Raw genomic sequence first — 27,141 nt, forward strand, 5'->3', positions numbered from 1 at the left:
GTGCATGCTCCATATATCTTTTCCGGGCTTTAAACTCAATGCCATTATTGTTTCACTGCCATGGAAGAGCATTTGGCCCCCGGCTTACCGCCTTTCCACCAAGTTATGTCTTCTGACATTGAATTCCATCGGTACATTGCTCGGATTATCGTGAAACAAAGTCGTTAAACTATTTCAGTGAAAGGGAAGTGCATTTCTAAGGTCGGAAGAGGGCGGGGAAAGTGTTTACTGTGGCGGTCCTTACTAGAGTGCTTTTAGTTTCAGTTATTTACTAAGTTGGTAAACTATTCTAAACGATTTTATCAGCAGTTGTATAATTTCATTTCCCAGTTAATTTTCACACTTAACTACTAAGTAAATTGGATAATACAATAGCTAACTTTGCAATTATTTTGTCATAATATTAATTTGCAGAACTATCAAGGCAACTTTATAATTCCCTTATCTATGAAAATCAATTCCGGAAAGTTTTTTTAAGCCACCCACTGCCCACGCAATCATAAAGTTATGTAACGCACAATAAATTACAGAGTTCTGAAAGGCAGCAGAGAAAACTCTCCACAGTTAGCACAGGACATCCTACCTCCCTTCGCCCGGAATTTTCCAGCCCCTTTCCTATCAGCAAAAAGCAATTTCAGTTTTTCACGCTGTTCCCATTTTTTTTGTTGCTGTTCTGATTACATGATTTATAAGTTATCTTTAGCAAAACAACAACGCTGGCTGCCATTTTAGGGGGTGAAGCGCAGGATATGAACAATTTATGTTCAACGCTTTCGCAAAAGATTATTGTTCATATGCGCAAATTATGCGAACATTGCTGTGTAAAATTTCGAAAACATATTGGCCAAAAAGAATTCGCATATAGCTGTTTAAAAGCACACCGACAATGATGGTAAATCATGTTTTACAATTATGCGTGAAGCATAAATATAAAGAATAAATTTAATTTGCCCGGGAAAAGAAGACGCAGAGGCTTTGAAGTCGGTGATAAATTGTGTGAATTTTTTTTTTTTTGGCGGGCCCCTGGATTTTTTTTAAAGGCTCGTAATTCCACCTGTAAGCTACTTTTATAGGGTGAAAGAGAAGGTCCTTGTATAAACTCTACTCAACTTGCGCATAAATCCTTTTAACGCTTTATTTGGCTTCTGACGCGCTTTCTTTTGCCATCCTTCGTCGTTTGAGCTTTGTTTATTTTTATTTTGTTCTCTGACTCGCAGGATCCGGTGCGTTTGTTTGTTTTTAATGCCGCTTCCTTGAGAAAGGATACCTCTTCCCATTTTTTCAGCCACCCTTTTTTAGCTCCTCGGAGAACTGTCTGTGATTTAAATTTATTGGCAAAATACTTAAAGTAAATCTTTTTGTTTCACTTTGTTGCGTGTACGTGTCTTGTGAGGGTGGTGTTACCCTGTTTTTTTTAACAACCCTTTGACAATTTTCGGCGTGCTTTTTATACCTTCCACGTCTATTAGGGGTCTTTCTTGCGGTTCATTTTAAAATTCTAACTGGCAGCCGCAACGGAATCCCTGCACAGAATTTGCCCGACGCCTTGCGGTTTAGGCAGCGTCTTTCTTGTGGCTTCCAACCCAACCACCCACCACCAACTCACCCCCTTGAGGTCATAACCTCCACCCCCTGTCAGAATCGTTGCAGTTTATTAACGAAGCAAAAAGATGTCGCCTGGGCTGACTTGTTTTTTCCGCCGCATTTGAAAACCATTCTCTCTGTTTTAATGATTTACTTAATTTTTTTCGTTGTAAAATTCTCTGTCTTTTCCTTTGGTTTTTCCTTTTTGTTTGATGTCGTTTTGCGTGGGACGATTTTTTTGGTGGTTTTCGGTCGTTTTTTGGTTGGGCTAATGAAGCGACTTATGCAATGACATGGAAAATTTGCGGTCCACATTTTTCTCTCCGTTTGATTTTTCTCCATCCCTTTTTCCGAGTGTTTTTCCGACCACTACACAGCATTTGCATGACGTCTGTAGAAAAGTGTGGGAGAATTGGGGCTGAGAGAAAGGAGTGTGAGCTTATCAAAAGGCCAAAGGCTTTTTTTCAGCTTTGATAAATGAAAAGTTTGCTAATTGGCTTGTTTAAAAGAGAGCTGCCACACTGGATAACTGTGGCAAATGCACAAGTATAACAACTCTTTGAGTCGCAAACTGAATTCATTAGCTGAGAATGGGGGTGCCAACATGATTTACGTTAAAATTTTAGATGAACATAAAGTTCAGACCTAAAAAATGTTTTACACTCCTAGTCATAGAAAAGTACTTTACGAAGGTGCTGCCCAATTGATGTGTAAAGCAGACTTTGAAGCTGCCAAATTAGTATTTGCCAATCCTCTTTTGCAAGGAAATCAGCCTGTTTTAACTCTTTAAAATATATATGTAGCATAAACTCAAATATCGTGTCTATGAGTTTTACCCTATTTTTGTCACACGCCCCCCTTGGCTAATGCAATCAATTTTCTTTGAAAACTTTGTCTGGCCAACTAAGCAAAGTGAAAGCTTTATAATAATCCAAAGTCAAGCCACGCCCCACCAACTTTTGGCTTACCACTGGCAATTTTCGCCATTGTCCTACTCCCTATACAAACCCGCTTCCCGTTCGTATGACGAAAAAAGAAAATTGTCCAGAAAATATCTTTTGACAATTCGCCGCTTTATGCATACTAAGCTCATTATGGCCAACTTGAAGCACAGCGAACATCCTTTCTTATGCATTTTTTTTTCGTTTTTATTATTCGTTAACCGAAGGGCGGTTCCTGAAAATGTGCTGGAAAACTTTTTAATAGTGGCCAGACATCACCCCCGTGGGTTTGATGAGTATTTCTATTTTATTGCATCTTGCTGTGGCTAACAATGCCCCATGGGCGGTGCCACGCCCCCTGGTCCAAGAAAGTGGCACAATATTAAAATTCTCGCTTGTCATTATAAATTCCTTGGCCAACACCAAAGGATACCATAAAAATAATAATGGGCGAACAAACAACAAAAAATGGACAAGAAAGCCTTAAAAGGTTTTACTTAAAGCGATGAGGGTGCACTGGAAAAAATGAAAACACAAAAATCGCTAGGAATCTGTTTTATTAATCAATTATTCTGCAAATATTTAAAATATAAATAAAATATTTATTTTGATATTTTAGACAAGAATTTTCTAATTATTTAACGCGGTAATGTTCGTTATTTTTTTCTTCGTGTATCCTTCAAATGGGATCATGAGAATTAGGATAACTGGAGGGCATTTTAGTTGCAATCAGCGCGCATTTTGACTGACAGCTGAAGTATCCATAACGTCATCGAAGGACCTCGGGTCATGAGCCCCCAAAGCCCGAACCCCAAAAACGGAATTAGGATTCATAATACGATAAAGTGGTTGGGTGGGGGATGGATGCTTCGGGGGAGGAATTTCGCTTTTGGGCTGTGGCCAAATTGTAACTAAAGGTTGGCCTGTCTTTGTGTGTGTGCCAACTGATATCCTTGAAGCGGATTCACCAGCTCTACACACACAAACACACAGTTATCTCATAGGTGTGCGTAAATTATAAGCAACTTGCAAATGTGGCTATCCACATCGATACACAAACACACTCGCAGGCTCACATTCCCATGCATTTGGGTATTGGTCCACAGGGAAAAGCCGGTCGACACTCCACCTCCTGGCCTATGCAGTGAGCGAAAAACATGACTGCAAATAATATAGAAATTAATAATTAATTTGTTTAATATACAATATGAATTGTATCGATACCCTTTGATAGAGTTTTCAGTCAGATGCGTTAAGGTTTCCTACTGCAACTTGGCAACTACTGAGTAATGAATTATTAATAATTTTATTTATAGAGAATGTTGTTCTACTTAAATGACTGACTAGATTTTTCAGTACATCCTCCTGGTCTCTGGACCCATTCCCCCTGCTCCCCCTGCTAACCGCTCGTCATATGCCTGTCCTGGCCTTTGGAACAGATAACGTTCGTTGTGTGTGTTGAATGTGACAGCCTTGGGGGATCGCCATGCCCGCATAGTCATATAGCCACGGCTATAGCCTTCGTCGGCTTATCCCCACTGGCTTACCTATGGCCTACGCATTTCATTTGGTCAGCCGGCGTTTCCGTTTCCTTCCTGCCACACAGACTACTTCAAATTTTGATTGTCATTTACGTGACTGGGAGCGTGTGTGTGTGTGTGTCTGCTGTCTGTGTGTGTGCTGTCTGTGTGTGTGCGTTTTGTATCCTGTGTGAGGAGAGGCTTTTCGAATGAAATTGCTGCAAATTATTCCCATTACGTTTTTGGAGGGCTGCATTTCAAGTTGATTGTCGTTTACATTTCGCAGAGCAAAAGCCACAGGAATGGGGCTCTCTGGTTTGCCGAGGAGGATGGAACCATTCGCTGGATGATTGAGTTCTGGAATAGGAATAGGCAATAGGCTGTTGGTCCATTTGCGATGGGGTAATCAAGCTGAGTTTCTTGATTTCAGCAATAACGTATCAATCAACCGTCAATTATTTTATCATTAAATGTGTGGTTACATTTGCATAAGCGAGGGGATTGCCTTAGTTGCTGTATGTATTGTTCAATTTATGACCTGTTATCTGTTGATATCGATTTCTGTGGTTAAATGGCCTGTGAGTTTTAGTCCAGGAAATGTGGTACTTTACATTCGTATGTGGTGCTAGTTAATTGGCAAATTCCCATTGTATTGAACGACTTTGGAATGAATGAAAGGGTATTTCGTAGTTCCCCTAATCCTGCGGGTCCTGTAGATCAATCAGCTGTACTTCAATCCCCAGAGTGCTTCCCAATAGAAGCCGAGGCCTATTTACTGACCCAACATCTCTTTTGAATTTCCCGCTTTGTAGGCTAGAATTGTCTACGTGTGTCCTTTGTGGGAAACTCAATCCCAGTACGCTCAATAGCTCGGTGTGTTATTGGCCAGCAACTCTACTCTATTTTCGCTATTTTCTGAGCGATTCGCAGTGGGCAAACAATGCGGCGTTTTCATATGTGACGAGAATCCATCGGGAGCTTTGTGCACTTGCGTATATATCATTTTTTTCCCTCTTTTTGCCGTCTGCACGGAATGACAAACAACGGATGATATATTGCAGTGGCCACGCCTACCGCCTTTTGTTTGCAGTTGCCGCAAATCAGTGGCCAATAACTGGGATGAAATCTGATGGTAAAGAAGGGTTTTCACTACATGCTATGGAGTATGTGCCTCTGGGGCTTGTTTATTGAGCAAACCTTTTGAAGTTAATTAAAACGAAAGCCAGCCAGCGTTTTCAATTACTCAAGCAGCTCCGTTTCTTTCATGGCCCTTAATTTTTTTACGAGCAGTTGTAAAAATATTATTGATAAATCTTTATCTCCACGGCGAAATGAAAGGAAAAATCCGTTTTATTGCTTATTAATATGTGCTTGAACGAAGGAGTGGAGGAGTCGAGCCAGTTGGCAACTGCAAATAAATTGGATTCCTGTTGCTACCGCACTTTATATCTTCGGAGTTTTCACCTCTTCGCTTAACCTGAAAAACTGGGTCTGTGGCTAGGGAATCGCATTAGGAATCAATTCATTTCACTTCTATTGTGCAATTTCCGATACGTCCAAGGAGTCTGGGTAAGACTGGCCGGTAAATAGACGACAAATTGAGGTTGTAAATCTACTCTGATGGAGCATTTGTGACAAATCAATTTGATATGGGGGTCTGGTCAAGGCGAAGTTGGCTGGAATTAATCTGGCTTGCGGGAAAAAAATAGATTGGCTCGGGATGTTTAATTTAAAAATTCCCAGTTGGAAGTTTTTCTTGGTTCCTCCTTTGGCGCGCCGGAAATACCTCAAAATATTTTTAGGGCATTCTCACTTCCTCTTCCCGTTTCTTTTGGGCCGCCTCACACCCAGCAACAATGTAGCATAATATGCGGCGTTTAGTGTGAAAATTTCCCACTTCCACTGCCATTTTTCCTCGTTGTGGCACTTCTTTTGAAATTGCGCACATAAACTAATTCCGCATGCATGAAATGACTTTCATAGAAAAATGGCTAAATTGCAGTGTGTGCGCAGTGGCCTAGCCTAGAATATCCTGGCCTCTCCTGTCTCCTGTTAATGCACTGCGAAACATAACAATATGTACCCAAATAAACTTATTTTTTTTAAGATAATGCACAATTCAAAATTCTTCACTGCAACTGCATGAAATTATACTTATTAAAATATTTATTCGCTTATATTTGTTTCGGTTTTCTGCACAAGAACTCCTTTTTGCCAGCCTTTTGCATAACTTTTCTCGCAGTGCAGCTGTCCAGAGTTGCCACCAAACCGCAGGACGACGCGTCGACATCCGTTAGGGTTAAGTTGCAAGGCGGTGCTGCTGTCGCTGCCGCTTGTGCAGCTTTTACCGCTTTTGCCGCCCCGCTAATTGTGTCACAATGATGAGCATAATTTGCAGCGCTTTGCCATTGCAAAGAAGGACAAAGGAGAAGGCAGGAAATTAAGCATACGCCATGTGTGCCATGCCGCTAATTTTCCGTTAGTAATTTCATTTCAGGCCAACGCCACTCAACCCTTTTAAAAGGAAAACCACTCGCTTTTAATTACCATCAACGTCAGTTTTGTGTGGCATTTTGGGTGCCTTCAGATTTTTCCGAGCGCATTTCCCCTAGCCAATTTAAATGTCTGCGTAGAAGAAAGGGTTGCCTTTTCTCAGACAAATATGCTGTCATATGTTTTGCCTCCACACCCCCACCGAAAAAACTCATGACATGATGAATGATGAGCCGCCAATTGTTTTTTTGTTTTTGTTTGCGAATTACAAACAAATGTCTAAGAAGTGAAGGAAAATAAGTTGAAGTCTCCTCCCAGGAAAACAAAAGTAAACATTTTGACATGACAGGCGGCCCATAAGGCGATATATTAGAGATGGTATCGTGATTTAAAAGAAGTCAAAACATATAAGATATACTTATGTTTAAAAGACTAAGGAAGTTATTGGTTATTTATGATTCAATTTCCTGTAAATCTGGAATGTGAGTAAAAGAAGGTCTCATCTCTAGTCAATATTCCTTATAATCGCTTAGCGATTTCCGCTTTCATTGTTTGTGGAGCGGAAATTTTCACTCATCCCCTTAGAGAAAAACGGAGTAAAGTATCTTGTATGTAATTTGTTAAGTAATACACACAGTTTCGTGTGTGTGTTTGTCTGACTGTCTCGCCAGGATGTGGCGTGCGGAAAAGAGGAAAAGTTCGAACGAGGAAGGATTTCTTCGCCTTAATTACAAAACATCAAAGTGGTCGATGTCTGTTGCTGAAGTCTTGAGCCTTTTGTGAGGGATTTACCCATTGATGTGGCAAGCTCTTCGTCGAAGAATGGTTTCAAGTGTTGAATCTGCCACATTCCCAAATGTGTACACCACTCGAGCACTAATAGAGTTACTACATTTGGGAGTGGGTAATTAATTCAAGAATCGCAAAAAAGGACCTTCGGTGTAAGCAATTAATAATTTGCCACGTTTTGAAAATTGTTTGTACGTGTTCGTTGGCCACTCTTTTGGGTTTCCTTTGCTCTGCTTAATTGGAAAACGCTGCCCCAGCCGAAATCGTTTGTATTTCGATCGGTTTGAGTAATTAAACACTCCATAGAGTGACAAGTCTGCACCTAAAGCAGTTTTCGGTAAATCCTTGAACAACCAGAAATGGAATACCCTTGTTAATCCACACGCACAAATCAATTTGGCAAGGCTTCTTTGCCATTTTTCTGCACTTTTCGTTGGCCATAAATAAGAGTGTAATTGGAAGTGATGAACACCAGGGACAGCAGCTTAAATCCCAGACACGCGCTCACGCCTAAAAACTAGAACAGGTCCCAGAAGAAAACCGAAATCTCTAATCAAATGTCAATTCCTTATTCAATAAAAATCGAAAACATACGAGAAAAGTTCGCTGCTAAAGGAAGAGTGCGAAAATAGGAATAAATACGTATAAGCGAGAGTTGTGTAGTGAGAGAAATACTTGTTACTTGCTAAATAATAGAAGCACACATTATATTCAATAAACAAAACACTTTATGCACAACAGTTTCAATTCTTTCAGTGTATTCAGCAGCAATAGAGTAAATCTTTTAACGACTTTTATGTGCTCCTTGCTTACTTTCCTTGTTTTGTTGGCTTTTATTGTCCTCTTTTCCTGACCATGTCCAATGCGCTTGTGTATAAGCCATTAAATGTGCTTTCCTTCGCTGGCTTGGCTTTTCCTGTTTTCGGCCAATTATAACGCGCGATTTATGCTTTTATTTGTCAACAAAGTTCGGAGGGCAAAAACCCTCGTAAACATCGCAACCCCACACACTTAATTGATTGTAAATCATAAAATGTGAACCATATTTTGATAAACTCCGTGACCAAGTGGATTTTTTCTTGAGTAATATGCAGAGCTTAACTGGGTTAAGCCATAAATTATTTTGAATGCACTTTTAATCGCTTTTTGCCCTTGTACTTTAATGCTTGTTTACCTAGTTATAGTTGCCAACTTTTTTACTGCTTGCTCGAATGAAACACTTTTAATTTAAAATTCTTCCCCCCATTTCTTTCTATTTTGTTTATTTTTAGCACAAGAGTCTGCGAAAAATGATAATAACAAACCACAAGGTAAACTGCTTTTTATTACTCTTCCCTAAATCTGTTACTTTGAATATTCTCATTTGCGCACAGCATGTCCTGTATCCTTTTAACCCGTTTTTCCCTCTCCTCGCACCGGAAATATTCCAGACTTTTAATAGTTTTCTTCGGACAGCAATTTAAATTGCCATATTTTATGCGCCAAAGCTCTCAGAATGTCATTAAAATAGATGTCAAGCAGTCAGCTTGTTGTGCTCGCAGGACCCGTATCCTTTTGTCAATAAAAGTGAGTCGGGGAAGGACGATTGCAGGCGACAGCCATAAGTAATGACAAAACGCAGCGGGCCGCCATTGTCATATTGAGACATTTGCACAAGCCCATTGGCTTAGCGAAGGATTCAAGGATCCGAGGATTCAAGGATGCAGTCTGCTTCTGAGTCCGAAAAAGGTTGTCATCGCCGTAATTGAATTGTGGCCGCCTATAAATCTTGAATACTAAACAAGGGGGAGGACATTCGAATATGAAATTTCCGAAAGACCAAGAAGATATTTTTGGTATCAGAAGCGTTTCAACAACTGCTATCCAATGTTTTGACTGTCTTAAAATTATTTAATTATAATGTTCTTGAACATAATTGAAGTTTTGCTTGTTGAGTTTAGTATTCGTAACCTGTAAAGTTTAAGATTTTTTAAAGGTTTTAAGCTCATAAGCCTATGAATATTCATCGAAATGAGAAAGTTCATTCAGATCCTAAACATTGACATTTTCCATCCGAGATTCAATTTAATTTCACTTTAATCAGGCATTTCTAACTGAGTTTGTGATCGGGGCTTCGGAAATGGAAAGCAAACATTTGAGGATGCAGCATTGCATATCCGGTCAACCCCGCAGACTCCAGAAACTCCCCCATTTCAAGTCGATTTTTGTCTCTGCCGCCGTTTGGTCTCCGTTGCCTGTATTGTAATTGAATTCTACAACAACACAATAAATTTAGGCACTAAACGGAAAAGCATCGGCAACAGGGGGTTAAGGGGCTGTCAAGCGATGCCAAAACGGGCAGACAGTGGATGGGAAGGGGCGAAAAAGGATGAGTTCGATGCTGGACTGCAGTAAAAAGAGAAAATTTAATTTCTTGCTTGAATAATAAATCACAAACATAAACAGCGAGAGTGGGTTGGGTAAAAAAGTAGAGGGGCTGAGATGTCGCCAGATAAGACCCCATGGATACATCCTTTTTGGGTAAAAAAAATATAGGGAGCCACCAATTTCGACTCCCGTATTTTGCGGCAATTCGAAATTCGTTGTCGATGGCCAACCAGAGTTGCCATCGGTGCTATCAAAATGCCATTTCCTGGCCAGGGCAACTCTGAAGGAAAAGGGAACGGAAGTGTCGAGTTTCGGGTGTAGCTTTATTAAATTTTTACGCAAATGCTCGAAACGCGCATATGAATAACAATATATATATACAGTTACACATGCATAAAAAGGAATATTATTTGGTGGAATGGGGTGCCTCCCCTGCCGATTCCCCCTGCCCCGTGTCCTTATGCAAATGAAAAGTAAAAACTTTTATGTGCACATTTTTTACGATTTTTTATGGCACACTACTGCGGGGCGTGGCTGCCGGCTGACCCACTCAGCATTATGCAACAAGCCGCTGTGATTTCGCTCTTTTTATGACATTTATGCTGCCTCCAGACAGGCCCGAGAGGCATAAATATTGTTGCAAAGCCAAAAACAAATAGTAAACAGAAATTACAATAATATGCAATAATGCAAAAGGACAACAGCGGATGGGGCCGCAGACAGAGAGCACACACATTCGGAACAAATAATGGACACTTGAAACATTTCTATGGCTTAATTTTGGGTCTAAACGAAAGGAGAACTTAAGTAGGTACTTTCAGTTAGAAATCGCATTTAAAAAGTATAGACAAACTACTTGAGTTAAACCTTTTAAAGATGATATACATAAGGAAATAAACCTTCTTGTTAGGTTCTTAAGAAGCCAATCTCTAAGAACATTTCTCACAGTGTACCAAAGTAAAGTGGAAGCAGGGAAAAGCTCTCTGCTCCCCTGGCACACTCACTTGGTATTTGTCCCATGTGTGCGTGGCTTTAAGTCAGCGGGAGGACGTGACATCCTTGCATAGCATTTGCATAACTACATCAACAAGGGACCCTGGCCGAAGGACGAGATGAACTGGGGGGCAGGAGGACGCCAGACATCAGCGAGAGCCTCCGCGGACATCTGCCTCCCCGAAGTTCCGCGGAATCCACGGTGCTATTTTTATCTTTTTTGTGCAAGTGCTCTGCTTGATGCGCTTGCATAATTTTCATTGTTTTCATTTTACAAGCGAATTTCCCTCAACTTATCTTCTCTTATTTTAGTTCCTCCACTTTTTTTTGGCGACAGCTTCCAGTACTGATTTCTGTTTGCATTTCAAGATTTTCGCGTCACAGATTTTTTACATTTATATCCTTTTTTTGTGACAAGATATGCATGAGCAAGGGAAGTGCAATAAAACTTTATACGAAGGCGTTGAAACATAATATAGGGGAGGAGCAGCCAGCGAGGGCGATAAAAAGAGTTGAGTAGAGAGAATGGAATACTAAATAACTTTATGGGGTGTGGCAAAAGGTAACTAAGGGAGCAGCAGGAAGATAAAACCAAAGTGGGTCAGGTACAGATAAGGAAGCCAGCAGGGCTCCACACGTCCTTCAAGGAGAAGAACTCCCTCCATGACATTAGTATGCCTTGGGTTACCCAGGAAAAATAATAATATTCATAATGATAGTTTTTATGCTCCGAAAATAGCCATGCCAAGACACAATAATAAAACCTTTAAAGCACTTTAGCTCATTTTCTGCCCTAATTCGGCTAACAATCCATATCTAAATCGATATCTATAGACAAGCATAATGGAAATAATAATAAGCGTTGTGATGACCCGAAAATATCCATGCCAAGAACTGGCAACTTTCACATTGCCACTCTAGCATCCAATTATCGTTGCCAAAAAGCTATATTTGCTGGCTGACATTTGCTGGCTGCTCTTGGCACTCGCACACATCAGCAATTCAATTTAAAGACTTTATACGGGGGCCAGCGAATATTCCGCCCTTTCCCCTTTGAGTTCGTCCTCATTTTCCAATTTTACAGGCACTTTTCCAATGCTCAGTCAATTTTGCAAATCAAATGCTTGCCGTCGTTTGTTGTTCCTCCTTCGCTGATTTGCCAGGACGACTGAAAAGGAGACGACGCCAAATGCCATTCCACTCGAGCGACTAGACAAGATGTGGAGAATAAGGAGCTATTTGAGGACTAAAGAGGAGAACATTTTGAAATATATATTCTGTTTTATAGAAGTTTTTCTTTTATTTGCCTCATTTATGGCGCATATTGCGCATTTAATCGCTGTCAGCATACATAGGATACGGATCTAAGGATGTGTATCCTTTCGCGAGACACTGAGAGGAAATTCTAGTATTTTAAAAATAACTAGATTTTCAGAACAATAATCTGGTCTGTTTGTAAACTTGTAAAGCAAAATTTTTAATGGTAAACATTACAATTCTTTTTGGGGAATTATTGAACACATATTTTCTTTCTGTGCTTGGTCTATGGATCATCTTTCAACGGCAGCTCGTCAGCTTTTCCTTCCTCTTCGCGTGGAAAATCCTCCCCATTCAACATATTGCTCTCAGTGGGCCGCTGAAAGTTTTCTTTTCTACAATCAGCTGCTGTTGAATTTTTAATTTTTATGTTAGTAATTTTTCAAGCATTCTACAGGAATAAGGAAACTCTGGCCGGAAGAACATCTTGCGAGCGAATATTAAATTTTTTATGATTTGGCGGGAGGCGCGCGAAAGGCGGCAAAGAAATAAGCGAAAAAGTAATGCCGAATGGGAAACATGTTGCGAATTCACAAGTGGAAAATATTTCAAGATATTTGGTTTTTATTTTAGTGCTATTGCCAGTGCTAGTGCTATGTGTGTCTGTGGGTCTCCTCTGGCAAAAGTTTCGATCTTTAAGAGCAATCTCTTTAAGCAAAGCAATTTGCCGCGCTGCTGCAACTTTGTTATATAAATATTTCAAGCGAAAGCAGATGATGCCGTTGCACCTGAGCTGGAAAACTTCCGCCCATTTTCCGCGCCAGCCCCGCTGCCCAGCGGGAAAAGTCAGTCATGGTTACGTTGCGAACTGCAACTGCGGGAAAAGCAAACATAATTTAAAATGTAATTAGTGCTCAAATAGAAAACCAAACAAACAGCGAGCGCAGCTGGGCGGGCGTGAACTCGAAGGTGGAATCCCAAAACCCAGGGCGCCCGCAAAGTCAATGAATGAAGAAATATCATCAGCGGGTTACTAGGTGACCCAGTCCCAGATTTTGCACCTGGACAGGCAACGCAGCACACCTGTGCGTTCTCGCAAAACTTTGTCCTAGACCAACTTTCGCCAGCTGCTGCGGTGGCTTTTGAAACATTTTATTATAACGAGGCTGAGGTAAACATGGCACAATTTCCACAGACCGATTTCCCATTCATTCAATCCGGCCATTTCAAGGTTGGCCAAACTCGATTTATTTCGGCCAAAGATGCCGGCAAATCTCCTGCCCTTATTCTTCATTATATTGATGATGTGCATAATGAGTTGGCTGACGGAATTTTTCCCTTTTCGTTCGCTCACCTTTTGTGCTCATTAAGGAAATGAGAAATGCGATGTTCAACTGGCAAATAATGCATTCGAATGGGAGCTGCGTAAAATTCTTAAAATCATTCGAAGCTACAAACAAAGCTGAACTAACAATACATTTACACTACATTATTAAAAGTTTTTAAATTAAAGTTAAAACATATTTAACTGTCTCATTTAAGTTAATAGCTGGTCTTTTAGTGCTGCAGTTCAAGACAGCCAGCATCTTGAGCAACACTCTGTGAACTCTGTTTTAGATAGCCTTTTTTACGGAGTGTACATAAATAGTTCTTTGAGCTGGCTGCCATCCACTTCCGACTCACTTGTAGGTTGTTGTCGGGGCCACTAATTTGGTTTTTGAGTGGGTCTGCTGCTCATTAAGCGGCTTTTCCTTTGCATTTTGGCCATTCCTTTCCTTGGGTCTTTACCTGCTGCCATTTTGCTTACTTTGTCCTTTTACTCAAGCATTCCGTTTCCGCTTTGTTTCGCCCACTATTTACAGACTGGCGCAGCACGGACAGCACCGACCACCACGATCGCGTCCAGAGACAGCTTTCCGTGTCCTCCGACAGCAAGTTGCTCGACGAGGACATCCGCGAGGAGATGAAGTACCACTCGCACGTGGTCATGCGTCCCAAGAAGCCGCCCAGACCCAAGTCCGAGGTCTTTCTGAACAAACAGGAAACGCATCCGCGCCGGAAACGATTCAGTGCATTTGGTGTAAGTATTGCTCACGGTTCTTTTGCTCTGATTCCACAGTTTTATAGTTGCCTTCGAAGCTTAGAAGTTAACAAAAAGCCATTTAAAATATGCTCCTTTAATGAGATTTTATATATTTAGTCAAGCCCTACATACTGTTGCATTCCAATCAGTCAACTTTACTTTCGAAATGCATTCTTTTATCGTTTCAAATAGCATACTTATATGTGCGCTGGTTTCTCGCACTTACTGTCTCTATAATTCACAACTGCTTCTGGCTGCGCTGGCATGAAGTTCACTATGCAGAGCCTCGCTTGCCATTGAAAATTTTTATTCTCTTTGAAATTTGTCTTGGTGGGACCCTTTGTCTAGGCATTGAGTGTTCCCGTTGATTAATAAATTTTAGCTTATTTAAAGACCCCTTTAGTATTTAACAATAAAACGTTGACTTAATAAAAGTCGTAATGAAAAAAAACGTACGTACATACGTATTCTGTAGGATTAATTTGAAGTAATAAATTTTAATGTCTTGAATATTTTGCTAATTATTTAAAGAATTCATATTTTTTATACAAAGAGGACTTGTAACTTATTTTATCTTGCCATGGTGGCGCCATCCGAAAATTTTACAGTTAAACAGTGAACTACTCTATGTTTTTTAATATCTCTGCATACTTTTAGGCACACTGAAAATTAATGAAATTGATAATTTATAAGAGAAGTCAAACACATTTTAACAATTGTTTACTCTGAGAGACGAAAAGCCATCTTCATATTATTATATTAATTAAAAAGTTAAAAATATTGTCAAACATTTGCAGAGAGAATTAAATTTAACATATTAAAACAAAGGCAAGTTTACACAACTTTTTACTCCAAGAGCCAACTTCATATTAAGTAATTAATTAAACAGAAATTTCCCCCGTATGCCTACTGAAAACAACGGCAGCTTTAGCGTAATTGAAAAACAAACTGAAAACAAACATGTGGCTTTCCGAAGTGGCTTTCCATTCATTCCCGCCGATTACATCACGCGCTAATGTAATGCGAACTGAACCGCACACCAAACTAACTTTGCTTAATTAATTAACAAACATGATACATTTTTCAACTCCATTTGTTTGCCTCTCTTTTTTCGTCCTTTTTCCCACAGGGGGACTCCCCATTTGGCAAGCAGGAGGCCTATGTTAAACTCGAGCCGCTGGGCGAAGGGTCCTATGCGACGGTCTACAAAGGATTTAGCAAGTGAGTACCGCACCCAAAGTGAAGCACGGGGGTCCTGGGTCGCCAAAAAATGGGTTGCCGTGTCAGTGGGTTAAATAAAAAATTATTGCCAGCATAGCTCAGCTTGAAGTTTGTGATGGACACCCCGATCAAAATGGATTTCGCTTTTTTGAGCTGCAAAAAAATGTGTGTCGTCATTTCGCCTTGATTTATTCGCTAGTTTCCCTCGTGCATCCGACGTTTTCCCTTAGTTATTTTTGGAGCTCTGCTCTTTCTGGCTTCGTCTCCCGATCCATCCCAAACCGTATTCCTTTGTCCCCGTTGGCAGACTCATTACAGCCAGAGCCATGCAAATGTGGCTATCAATCACGTCCAAAAGGAAAGGGTGGTCGGACTGGTTTGCCAAGGGGCAATGTGGGTCACTCGGCGGGAGGAGGAGATTGAGTTGCAGCAGGAGCAGCGGGAATGTCCTGTTTCCGCAGCTCCTTTTCCTCCTGTGTCCCCAATTGTTTAGGTGGCCTAACTCTGCACTTTAAAAAAATAACAAATCCTTTTCTCATTTGCTATGCAAGAACTAAAGAGTCTTAATTGTGTGGCTTTCTTATTGATTCACTTGAATCTTTCAAAATATCGCTAAGCATGAGATAAAATTTGTTCCAGTGCACAACACGCACTTTTGTGAAAACTTGCCCCACAACTGAGTTGGCTTCCTTGGGTTTTCCACAGCCCATTTTCATTCACCCTGCCCGGAAAAGCATGGCAGCACAAAATGCTGCCTCATTTGCGCCTCGTCTGGCACTGATTTCAGCTGTTTAAGGATCTGGAGTTTGGAATTGGAGTTGGGGCCTTGAGATTCTTCGCTCATAATTTGACAAATGGTACTGGCAACGCGGGAGAGAGCCAGCTTCGTCACCTTTTTGACAGGATTCCCCTGTCCCAGTTCTTCGATGATAGATGCCACCCAGTCCCCTTTTTTTTTTTGCCTGTCACAGCCACTTGCCCCTGGTTTTCCCACCCCATTTTCCACTTCCTCCTGCCCTCACACGCACTTTATCTTTGGCTCCCTTTTGTTTTTGATTTATTTGACAATCATTTGCTCTGGTGTTGCCTCGAACTTGTTCCTTGTACAATGGGCATTACGTGAAGAACGAGCAGAAAGTTGTTTGACAGCCTCTTTGGCTGAGTTTTCCCTCTTTTCCGCCCTATTGTTACCCTACAGCTCCTAGTTTTCCCGGCTTTCCTTTTCTCATTTGCTATGCACGACGGCACTTACATGCGAAATGAGTTCCAATTAGCCTTTGTTTATACGAAATGCAATTAATTCGCTCTAATTTATCTGCCAAATGGAAATGTGACCCCTCAGTTTTTGGCTTTTACTTTTCTTGGGCCTGGCTTTGTTTAGAGTCCTTTTTGCGACTCCTTGCGCTCTGTTTTTTTTCCCTGCCTTTCAAATGGAAATTTAGGTCACTTTCCTTCTCTAAGATTTATGCTTCCTCTCGGACTGTTTTTTTCCCCTTCTGCCAAATTAATCCTCCAGCTGTAGATCCTTCTGTTTGTCAATTGTAAAAGATTTCATGAATGATTTCACTTCCATTTGACTTTCGTTCCTTGCCTTGTCCTGGATTCCTTTGTATTTCCCAATGCTCGTTGGCATTTGTCGACTACTATTTTCTACCTATGCAAACACTGAAAAGGGCATGAAATCAAGCTAAGAGTCCTCAAGCAGAAAGTCAAGTTGCTGATTAGCATTTAGTAGGTCAGCTGTCACGAAAAGACGCCATCTGGCGGGGGGAAACTTCGATTGCGAAAAGTTTGCCTCAACTTTGATGGCACACGCAATTTTCGGTTTATGCTTAACTAAATCGTATTATTTTAACATTAACAAGACGAAGTTTGATCTCAGCCAACAAATCCTCTTCACAATCCCCAACCATTTCGCACTTGAAAAATTATCAAGAAATTTTGAAGCTTTTCTTATGCACAGAAATAAAATCATTTTATTGAAAAAATTTATTTATGTTTACATTATAATAAAGCTTAAAGATTGTTAGACAATATATTGAAAAAATAATGTTCTAATGCGCTAAATTAACTTTTTGAGCTAATCTGATTACACAGCTTCTTGAATCAACTACCTTTCTTTCTGTGTACACTTTTCGTGAGAAAAATCTCTTTGCCTGGCAGCTGTTTTTCGTTTACATGGAAATTGCTCAGGATGCGGTAAGGACATAAGCTTTTTATAGCATTTTTCTCAGGCTCCTAGATGCTAAAGGTTTATTAACCAAGTGTGTTTTAGAATACATTTTGATATGACATAAAAGATTTAATTCGCCGCAACCCGGCGATTTTGTTCGAGAATAGGGAAAATTCTGCGAATCTTTATGTGCGCGATAAAAAGTTTAGGGTATGTTGCGCATATTTACTTCATTCTCAGAATTTACGATGCTGCTCGACAAATTGATGCGCTTGAGTTCAGTCATCAGGAGCCCTCATCATCATCATTAACCCTCGCTTGCCCAATTAGCTACTGGCGTGATAAATTCTAGCCCCTAAAAACTTGCACTTTGACATATACGAGTGACATCTTCATGCTGGTGAACTCGAGCCCTGAAGAAAACTTTCGTAAATTCACTCTAGCTTCTGCTCTTAAAGTCAACTACTTTATGGTGAAATTCTCCAGCTTTGCTGGCTTCTTCGTTTTATTTCGGGTGGTTTTTGCCATGCCAATTAGAATTTTGCCTTGGCAATGCGAGAAAGCCGCATAAATTGCCAGCGTCTGTGCGGCAGTGTCAAATAATTTAACCTAATTTGACACTTCAAATGTCCTCCGCTGTGTCCTGTCCCATATATCCTTCCTTTAGTGCTGTCACTCTTCCAAAAAGGTACAACCTGGTCTAATTGGAAGGGATATACATTACTGCTAAGCTTTTAACAATTTAAAAGTTCTCTTTTTTTCCTACTTCTATAAATATTTAGACATCGCAAGATAGCTAACATTTATATTTGACTAGAAAAGAAGCTGATGTGCCATCACTGGTCCAAACTGTATGCTCTCCCTTCCACGTCCTGTGGCCTGTCCCTTATCCTAATTTAAGTGTTTGCCGTACATTTCCCTGCGTGTTGGGTCGTTATGTCTGTTTAATATACAAAGGCCCCCGTCGGACCCTTCCAACATGTCCTGACTTCTGGCAAGGACGCTATTGTGGGTGGGCTCCTACCACAAATTGCGAGCCTAATTCTTTGTTGCCTCGCCGGCAGCTGTGCAATTGTTGTTCTTGTCGGACATTCCCGCTCGAGTATTTATTTTATTAATTCCCCGTCCCCATTGCTGTGGCCTACAGATTAACCTACCAGCGGGTGGCGCTGAAGGAGATTCGCCTGCAGGAGGAGGAGGGAGCACCCTTCACCGCGATTCGCGAGGCCTCGCTGCTGAAAGAACTGAAACACAGCAACATCGTCACGCTGCACGACATTGTCCACACGCGTGAGACGCTGACCTTTGTCTTTGAATATGTGGTGAGTACTTGAAATATTTTTTGAGATCTGAAAGCGATAGTTAGTTACTGCTAGACTATCCTTTGATCGTTATCTACTTAGTATTACTACTTGAACTAATGCCGAACCCATTTCCAGAATACGGATCTGTCGCAATACATGGAGAAGCATCCGGGCGGCCTGGACCATCGCAACGTGCGCCTGTTCCTCTTCCAGCTGCTCCGTGGACTCTCCTACTGCCACAAGCGGCGTGTCCTCCATCGGGATGTCAAGCCACAGAACCTGCTCATTAGCGACTGCGGCGAACTGAAGTTGGCCGACTTCGGACTGGCCAGGGCCAAGAGCGTGCCCAGCCACACCTACTCCCACGAGGTGGTCACGTTATGGTACCGCCCTCCAGGTGAGCTTTCCCATTTGGAGCTGTGTGTTGAAGGAAGAGAGAGTGGCGGGAGACCATGAGCAATTCTGTGTATTTTAATTTAAATACCTGGCCGTATTCCTCAGTCCAGAGAATCTTGTTTACTTTTAATTTGGTTACCTAAAATGTTGAATATTTGCCGGAATGCAGCCCTGGCTGGAATGAATAGCAAATTCTTTCTTTTCACACACCAATTTCACATTGCATACGTTGGCGAAGAAATGCTAAAGGATTCAATTTTGCCATGTGATTTTGGTATTTCACTATCTCTTAATCCCTTTAAACTTAAACAGCTAAGAGCCTTTTCATGTAAGCTGCTCATGGCCAAAATAAAAAAAAAGCTAGTAATCACTTTTCCCAGGCGCAAACAATTTGCAGTTTGGAGCTTAGCCCAAGCCCCAAAGTCGAACCAATTTGAAAATCGCATTAAAATATTTCGTTTGTTTTGTGCACTCGAAGCCAATTAATTGACGTCCATGCAGGCTGAAAATTGTTGGCATAGCAGAGTAGCTTGCCTGGGATTAAATTAATGCCTCACTAAGATCCCTCCCTTGACAATGGGTAAACAATTCACTTTGCATGGCAAAGATTTTTCCATCAATTTGCAGCTAAATGGAAAACTAAAGCACAGGACTAGAGACAGAGGAATAAAGTTAATTTTTTCTAATATGCAATTCCCTTGGCATAAACACTTTGGGTCTGCTGGAATACCTGCGCTGCAGTCCGCACCCCGGACTACTGACCACCCTGACCCCTGGGCAGCATCAACGTCAGCTGGGGAATAGTTCGGAAGCATGTTAAACAAATTTAATCTGCACTTCTTGGCAGACAGCGCCGGCAGGCAAAAAGCGCAGGCATGCAAAAAACAAAGGAGATACGAACGGATGGGGATGCGGATGTGGTTGCCATGGGCACCTGTCGCCACCTGCGCGGAAAATTGGTGTGGGAGGCGACCAGATGCTTACGTAGGTACTACTTTTAAAAAACGTTCTTTAAGGTGCGTTAGATGCATTTCGAAAAAGATTGAGATACATATATTGTGACTTTAGTTTGGCTTATTGTTATGCTCATACTGCTTTATCGGGTATGTTTATAGTTTAAGCTTCAAGCTCCTTTTATTTAAACACAAACAGCATCCAACCCAGAAATTCGCGTGTGCCCATGGGAGGACTAAACTTTGTTAGCTGCTGGCCAAAAAGCAGCAGCAAAGATAAACACAAAGGTGCACAGGAAGTGGAGAACTATCTCGTCCTGGAGTTCCTGCTCTCTCTCGCCCTCTTATTTATTTAAAATGGCAATTTATTTTGCAACAAAAGTGGGGAAAACAGAAGTGCATTTACTTACCCTGGAGTTCGTGACCATTTCAGATGTCCTGCTGGGCAGCACGGAGTACTCGACCTCGCTGGACATGTGGGGCGTGGGCTGCATCTTCGTGGAGATGGTGACCGGGATGCCGACGTTTCCGGGCATACGTGATACCTACGATCAGCTGGACAAGATATTCAAATTGCTGGGCACGCCCACCGAGGACACGTGGCCGGGGGTCACCCACTTTCCCGGCTACAAGCCACACAAGCTGGGTAAGTAATTGGCCTCAGGGCCGGAGAGCGACCTGGTTGAACTCTGGAAGCTAATTTGGTGTACACCCCTTAACCTTTCGGTGCAGGTTTCTATCGACCGCGGAAACTGGGTCACAACTTCCCACGGCTATACGACATCATCGAGGGCGAGACGATAGCTAACGGCTTCCTGCAACTGAATCCGGAGCAGCGTTTGGGCGCTGATGATGCACTGCAGCATCCGTACTTTGCGCAGTTGCCAAAGAAACTCTACGAATTGCCAGACGGTGAGTCGCGCAAATTGAATTAATGCATTAAACATTTACAGCCCGAACTTTTGGCCATTGTCTGTGTGGCTGGAAAGAAAACCAATTAACAAAGCTTCGCAAGGCAACGAAAAAAAAGGGGAAAAAAGGATGAAATGTTTGTTCAAAGTTGGCTGAAAGTCAGGGAAAAATCTCGTGACGGTAGCCCATTCTTTGTAAAGGACAACTCATTTAAGTTTCGCGACAATTTGTTTGCCTTTCGAGCAGTTTTCCGTGGATTGAGGGCCTGCTTAGCGAGTGTTTCCGAGGTATAGTTAACAGTAATTGCATTTGCCGGTTTTAATTTGTATTTCAAGTGGTGGCAAAAGTTTGCAACAAGTTGGGAAAATAAATACCGAATGCAAAGGACAAACTTGTTGGACAAATACAGACCCACAGACAGAAAATCAAGCTGGTCTACTAATTAGATTGCGATAAGTGAACATTCAAAAGTAAATAATGGTTCGCTTTGCAATTCAAAACGTATATGATATGGCACCAAATATTTTATTAAAACTATATAAAATAATCCTCTGGATATTTAATATCTGATGTTTTGATTATTTTGATTGCGTACGTATAAGCAATTATCTCTTCCAATTTCAATACAACTGCCCTGCGTTTTCTGTTAAATAAAATGGATACTAAATTCCGTTTTTCCCGAGGACCTGCATTTATTAGCAGACCTCCTATCGGATGCCACTCGGTAAATGGAAACATTTCCAAAAAAAGGAAATTTAAGGGTAGCCCCAAAAACCAGCATCAAGTTGCGGACTATGCAATTTGGCAAATGCAATCCACTGAGTTTCGGGGAAAACTAGGGAAGTGCAATAGAGAGGGCTTTAAAAATGCATATATTTGTATGGGGGCACAAAAGCCACTCGAGAATGCAGTCGGGAAAACCAAAAATAAATGAATAAAGCGCAAATTCCCCTCTTTGGACTTGCACTTAATCGAGGGCAGCTTAAAGTGTGCTTAAAATGCGATTACCGCGTGATTTGTTTACACAAAACTGGATCTATTTTTTTTTCCACTTAAATCCAGAAGAGGGAGCTATGCTAATTTCTGGCTAAATCACAGCCGCTGTACAAAAACCCTAACCCAACTCATTACGAAAGGGTGAAACTTTTCCTGGAATTTACCCCAGTATTTCCCGCTGCAACATTGCGTATACGCAGCGTGGACAGATAGAATCAATTAAAACGCAACTAATGCGCTTCATTTATCATGGCCAGGAAAGGTCATCACACCCCGTGTGCGGTTTTGTGGCTTAGGTTCGCATACACTCTGTGTATTACGAACTCTAATACAGTAAGCATTGCTTCGAAGCAACTTAAACCAGTTTGTTATTGGAAGAGAAAAATTTATGCAATATGTGTATTACAATTCATTCAGTTATATATGTGGGCTCAATATTACTACCCATCATTCTCATTACACAGTGTTCAATCATTAGAGCGACTACTGTACACATCCGTGTGACTTTTGTACGTGGTTAGGTTGGCTGGCAATTGTGTGAGTGTATCATGTGCGGCTGGAAAATGTAATTTCGCCAATGGCAATTTTAATTGTCGCTCATCGATGGCCGTAAATTAAATTATGTCATGGTCAGAGTTCAGCATGTTTCATAACTCAAACTTTTTAATTACAAATATTATTTTATTATTTTTCACTAATTACCAATGTCCGTTTCTCTCTCGCCCAAAAACAGAAACCTCAATTTTCACCGTGGAAGGCGTGCAGCTTTACACGGAGCCAAATCGACAGAATAAATGAAAATTAAAGCAAGTCCTCTCTGTGGATGGCGTACGTTTCTACTGTTAGCATCCCAATCACCCAATCAACATCCTCCTGGACTATCAATCTGTCAATCAACCTATCGCATCATCCAGCAATCGACAGCCATATATAATGCAAGAGGAACTTCTCGCCCGCGCAGAAGTTTTGTACTATAATTCTATGATACTTTTTAGTTATTAGTTCGATTTCGCAGTGAGTTAGCTGAGGGAGTTTAGCAGAAGACACGGCACCAACGGCAGCATTTTATTTTCAGTCAAATTGCTTAATGTTAGCTTAGATTTCATTAGATTTCTCGCCATCCTGCAGCCGCGTCGAAAAGGATACTCAGTTTAGTCAAAGCACAGACACGTTTTTCTGTATTCTTTTGTAAGCTAACAAAAATGTACATTTAATGGTAGCTTTTAGTGAGTGAATTGCCTCTGTGGATTACGCAATATTTTCATCATCATGTTTGATATGCTCGTGTGTATTTCGTTTACATTTTTTCCTTTAGTTTTTACTCGATATTTTCAACGCGAATGTTCGACTGCAGAGTGTTTATTAAAATTGCAAATGTAAATTCAATTGGTTACTGCTTTAATAGAGTGCAATTAATCAAAATTAATGAATAAACGGCAACGCGCCTAAAAAAACGAAACAATTAATCAAATAATGATGTGCTCAAAAATTGTATGATTATTTCCAAGCAATTACTCAACTTAAAATTATCGGCTTTTTCAAATTAAGACTTATTTAGTTCTGCTCACAGCTCCTTTAATTTGTTGGATTGCATGATTTTGTAACGTTTCCTTTGTCATTATAAAATATATCAGTTCGCCGCGCTGTTTAAGTGATAATTTTATAACTGTTAAATGAATTTATGTAAAAAGCAAGTAAATCAATTTTTAACGATATGTAAAACAATAAATTTAAACCATTTATACCATTTATGTTTGCTGATTTCGTTTTGTATCTTTTTATTACTTAAGTTTTTGGTTATTTTCACAGATTTGCTGACGTGCGGATGATGATTGAATTCTTAGAAACATTTAGTCAAAAATCAAAGGTCGGGAGGAAGGCTGACGGATCATAAATCATAACATTTTCGATGCAAACTTAAGCGAATAGATAAACAATTTAACTAGCAAAGAACGCAAAATAGTAGAATCAAATTTTTAGCAATCAACCAAAAGTAAATTCGAGATAAAATAGCCATCAACTAAACACTAAAGTAACCTAACCAAGTATTTTACATAGAGTTCGTAGCGCGAAGTATCGAAACCAAGCCCAATCCATTTCCATAATCTAAGAAACGTACCGTATTTGGCCAAAACGAGAGGACGCCCGCCGTGTTCGGGTTCCACAAATCTTAAAGAGAAGTTCAAATGAGAGCTAACAAATGTGCAAATTGAAATCAAAGACACTTCACATGGTTTTGAAACAAGTAAATGAATCAAAAACGATTTGAGTAGAGGAAAATAAAGTGTAGAACAAAATATATTATGAATATCGTAAAAATCTATGAGAAAGACGAGCCAATTTGAGTTGTAGGCAATCAAATTGCTAAGATTCTCTGATTAAGACATGATTATAAGGAGATATCAAGCCCGTTAAGTTAGTTGATACTTAAATAACTCGAACAAAACTCGATTTGGGCCACGTTTTAATAGCGCTCCGAAACCAGATTATATTTTGTAGCAAAAGTAAAAGTCAAATTTAAACAATGGCGAATGGAAAACCAAATATTTCAAATGAATAAACTTTTTCTGTGATTTATGAAAAAAGTATGCAAAAACACACACTGAAATACACTACAGCAAGGTAAACACAACACAAAGTAAACAAAAACTTAATAAAGATAAAGAATTAGGCACTTTAGAAAACAAACGTAGCAGCTGGCCAGCAAAATTGTTTAGAATTGTTTGCTAGCCAAGAAGAGCAGTACATTAAAGTGAAACGAAATTTTGCACGCACTCGAAATTTGGCGAAGAGGATGTTTATGCATTCCGCTATTTTTGGTTCTCTGCGAATTTTACCCAATTAATTATTGGATCGCAACACAAAAGGTAACGAAGCATGGCAACGCACTTTTGCACTTTTCCCATCCCGAAGGTTACGTCCATAGTTTATAAGCCAATGAGCCAATGGAACAAATCGAATCGAACGAAATTAGCGAAGATTGAACTGGTTTTCGTTGTCGTTTCCGTTTCCGTTAAATGCAATTTTATCAGGCAAACGCAAATGATTTTCGGTGCATTTTCCGAGAGAACTCTAATTGATTATTTTGCACAACATTCGAGAAGAGCAAGCAGGCAAATGATAATGGAGAAAACTAAGCTAATCCCTAACGTAATCGAAACGAGTAAATAACTAAGAATGTTTTTAGCGGATCGTACTCTATATAGTAGCTAAGCGCGGGGCAATCCATCCCTCGGAACCCCGGGAACGAAAGGTAAAAACAATTAACTGGAGGGCTGGAACGAGGAGAAACTTAAATATTTTTAATGCATTGAATTTGTCGTAAATATATTTAATTAATTTGTTAAAAACAAAATAAATCTACTAACACAAATTACGAACTCTCGATGCAGATAGGCGATAGTTTAGATGGAGCATGCAATTTTTATGTTTACCTCGTAAGCATTTTTGTATAGTTAAACGAAAAACTGGGTGCGGCCCACAAACCCCCACAAATAAGAATGAAAATTTTGTAAATATTTGTAGTTGATTTCTAAGTAGCGAAAGACGAACAAAACAATATTCGGCAAGAGTAACAGACACGATGGGTATATTTAAAGTGGAAAAATATTGAATGTTTATTATTTAACAAATGGATGGCAACTAAATACAATTTGAATAAGTTCAACCTGTACAATAATTTAATATTAAATAAAAAGCGGCCAAGGCCAATGAAAAGTAATGAGTGCTGTTTATTTTCCAAGAATATCTGACTGATTTATGGGCTAGTTCTCTGGCCATAAATAACAATATAGACAATAATTTTTGATTGCTGGAAATGTTGGCAAGCTTTGAAATTTACTCAGCCCCATTTCGAGCAATTGAAATAATTCAGAGGATGACAAGTCGCCGAAATGATGATGTAGGACGGGCAAAATGGGTGGCATCCATGGGATCCAAAGGCATTAATTATGTAAATGACACAACTCTTTTTTCGGGCAAGCCGCGAACAATATATATGATGTTAGGAAACTTATTTCTCCTCCGACTTTTTTGCCACCCAACGGCCGGTTGCGTCATCATTCCGCCAATTCATCTTGGCCACAAATAGAGTTGGATGAGCTTTGGGCCTGACTTTTGGTATCTGCAGGCGAGCATCTCGGCACGATTCATCTGCAGCTGGGCGGAGGAAAAGGTTTCCTACGTTCAACATCCAATGACCAAGCTGGATGCAGCTGTAAACCTTCAGAAGTCCATAAAACCCATCACCATTGTAATTGAGCAAAACAATTACAGATGACATAAGCGGAACAACAACGGAAAATCAAAGGTAATCTCGTGAACAAGTTGTTAAGCCGCATGAAAAATGCCATTGCATCCATATTTATTCTGTTCGTGAGTCTTGCATTATATCCAACCGATGACGGCTAAGGCCAAAATACATATAAATAAAAACGAAACGCATATAAGTTCTATAAATATAATGTCAACGTATCGGGGAAACCACGGCATTTGGCATGCATTCCCCACCTTATGATTACTCATCGCTTGCTAAGGTTAGCCCTTTCATATCGGCCAATGTCGTTTAATATATGGAAATGACGCCTAGTTGAGGCAGGCTTAACCAAACGACCAGTGAATGGGTTTTGCATATCATTGGCATGCAAACTACGTAGGGAATTTTAGCTATAGCTTCAGTTGCATAAAATTATCTAGCAATTAGCATAGATGACTTAAGGCGAGAAGCTCCTCAGATGTGGGTTAACAGCCAGTTACGCCATATTACGCACTTGGCCACTTTTAAGACAAAGTAATAGATCGTCGAAAATAGCTTGTTTAATAAAATATGTAAATAATTGCATAAAGTGTTAGCTTTGGTATATGTAGTTGCTGACATTTGGTTTTTAAACAGTGTTCATTTTTCCAATCCAATATCGGTAGCTTGAAGAATAAAGAAAAGAAGTAGTCTTTAATGATTTTTGAAGTAATCACTACTAAACAAAGACTGTTTTCAGTAATAACGTATGGCCATAACGATGCCACATTTAATCTTGGGCTTAACACTTTACTAACTAATTAGCATTATAATGATACCAGAACTAAAAGCTATAGTTAAGCACAAGACTAGTAGCTCTTAGTGGTGATTCCATCCCCCTTTTTTGAATAGTCAATTAATAATT

General features: G+C 40.3%; 1 protein-coding gene and 1 non-coding gene across 5 annotated transcripts in view; both read left to right on the forward strand.

Annotated features, from left to right (window-relative positions):
* LOC6736653 (cyclin-dependent kinase 14) overlaps nt 1-25,703 on the forward strand; it is a 94,232-nt gene extending 68,529 nt beyond the window's left edge. For 2 of the 4 annotated variants that reach the window (XM_039294005.2, XM_016170793.3), the window contains exons 5-12: nt 8,599-8,637; nt 13,807-14,024; nt 15,157-15,248; nt 18,569-18,743; nt 18,861-19,122; nt 20,508-20,720; nt 20,807-20,986; nt 22,716-25,703. In XM_039294005.2, coding sequence (XP_039149939.1) covers nt 8,599-8,637; nt 13,807-14,024; nt 15,157-15,248; nt 18,569-18,743; nt 18,861-19,122; nt 20,508-20,720; nt 20,807-20,986; nt 22,716-22,780 — 1,244 coding nt within the window. In that variant the 3' untranslated portion in view covers nt 22,781-25,703. The remainder of the gene's footprint in view (nt 1-8,598; nt 8,638-13,806; nt 14,025-15,156; nt 15,249-18,568; nt 18,744-18,860; nt 19,123-20,507; nt 20,721-20,806; nt 20,987-22,715) is intronic. The other 2 variants (XM_039294006.2, XM_016170794.3) reach the window with 1 other exon arrangement.
* LOC120284873 lies at nt 14,328-14,392 on the forward strand. Its single transcript, XR_005544135.1, has one exon. It is a non-coding gene; the product is annotated as a U7 small nuclear RNA (small nuclear RNA).
* Nucleotides 25,704-27,141: the final 1,438 nt, after the last annotated feature.

The sequence above is a fragment of the Drosophila simulans genome, chromosome 3L (assembly GCF_016746395.2).
Source record: "Drosophila simulans strain w501 chromosome 3L, Prin_Dsim_3.1, whole genome shotgun sequence".
Lineage (NCBI taxonomy): Eukaryota > Metazoa > Arthropoda > Insecta > Diptera > Drosophilidae > Drosophila > Drosophila simulans.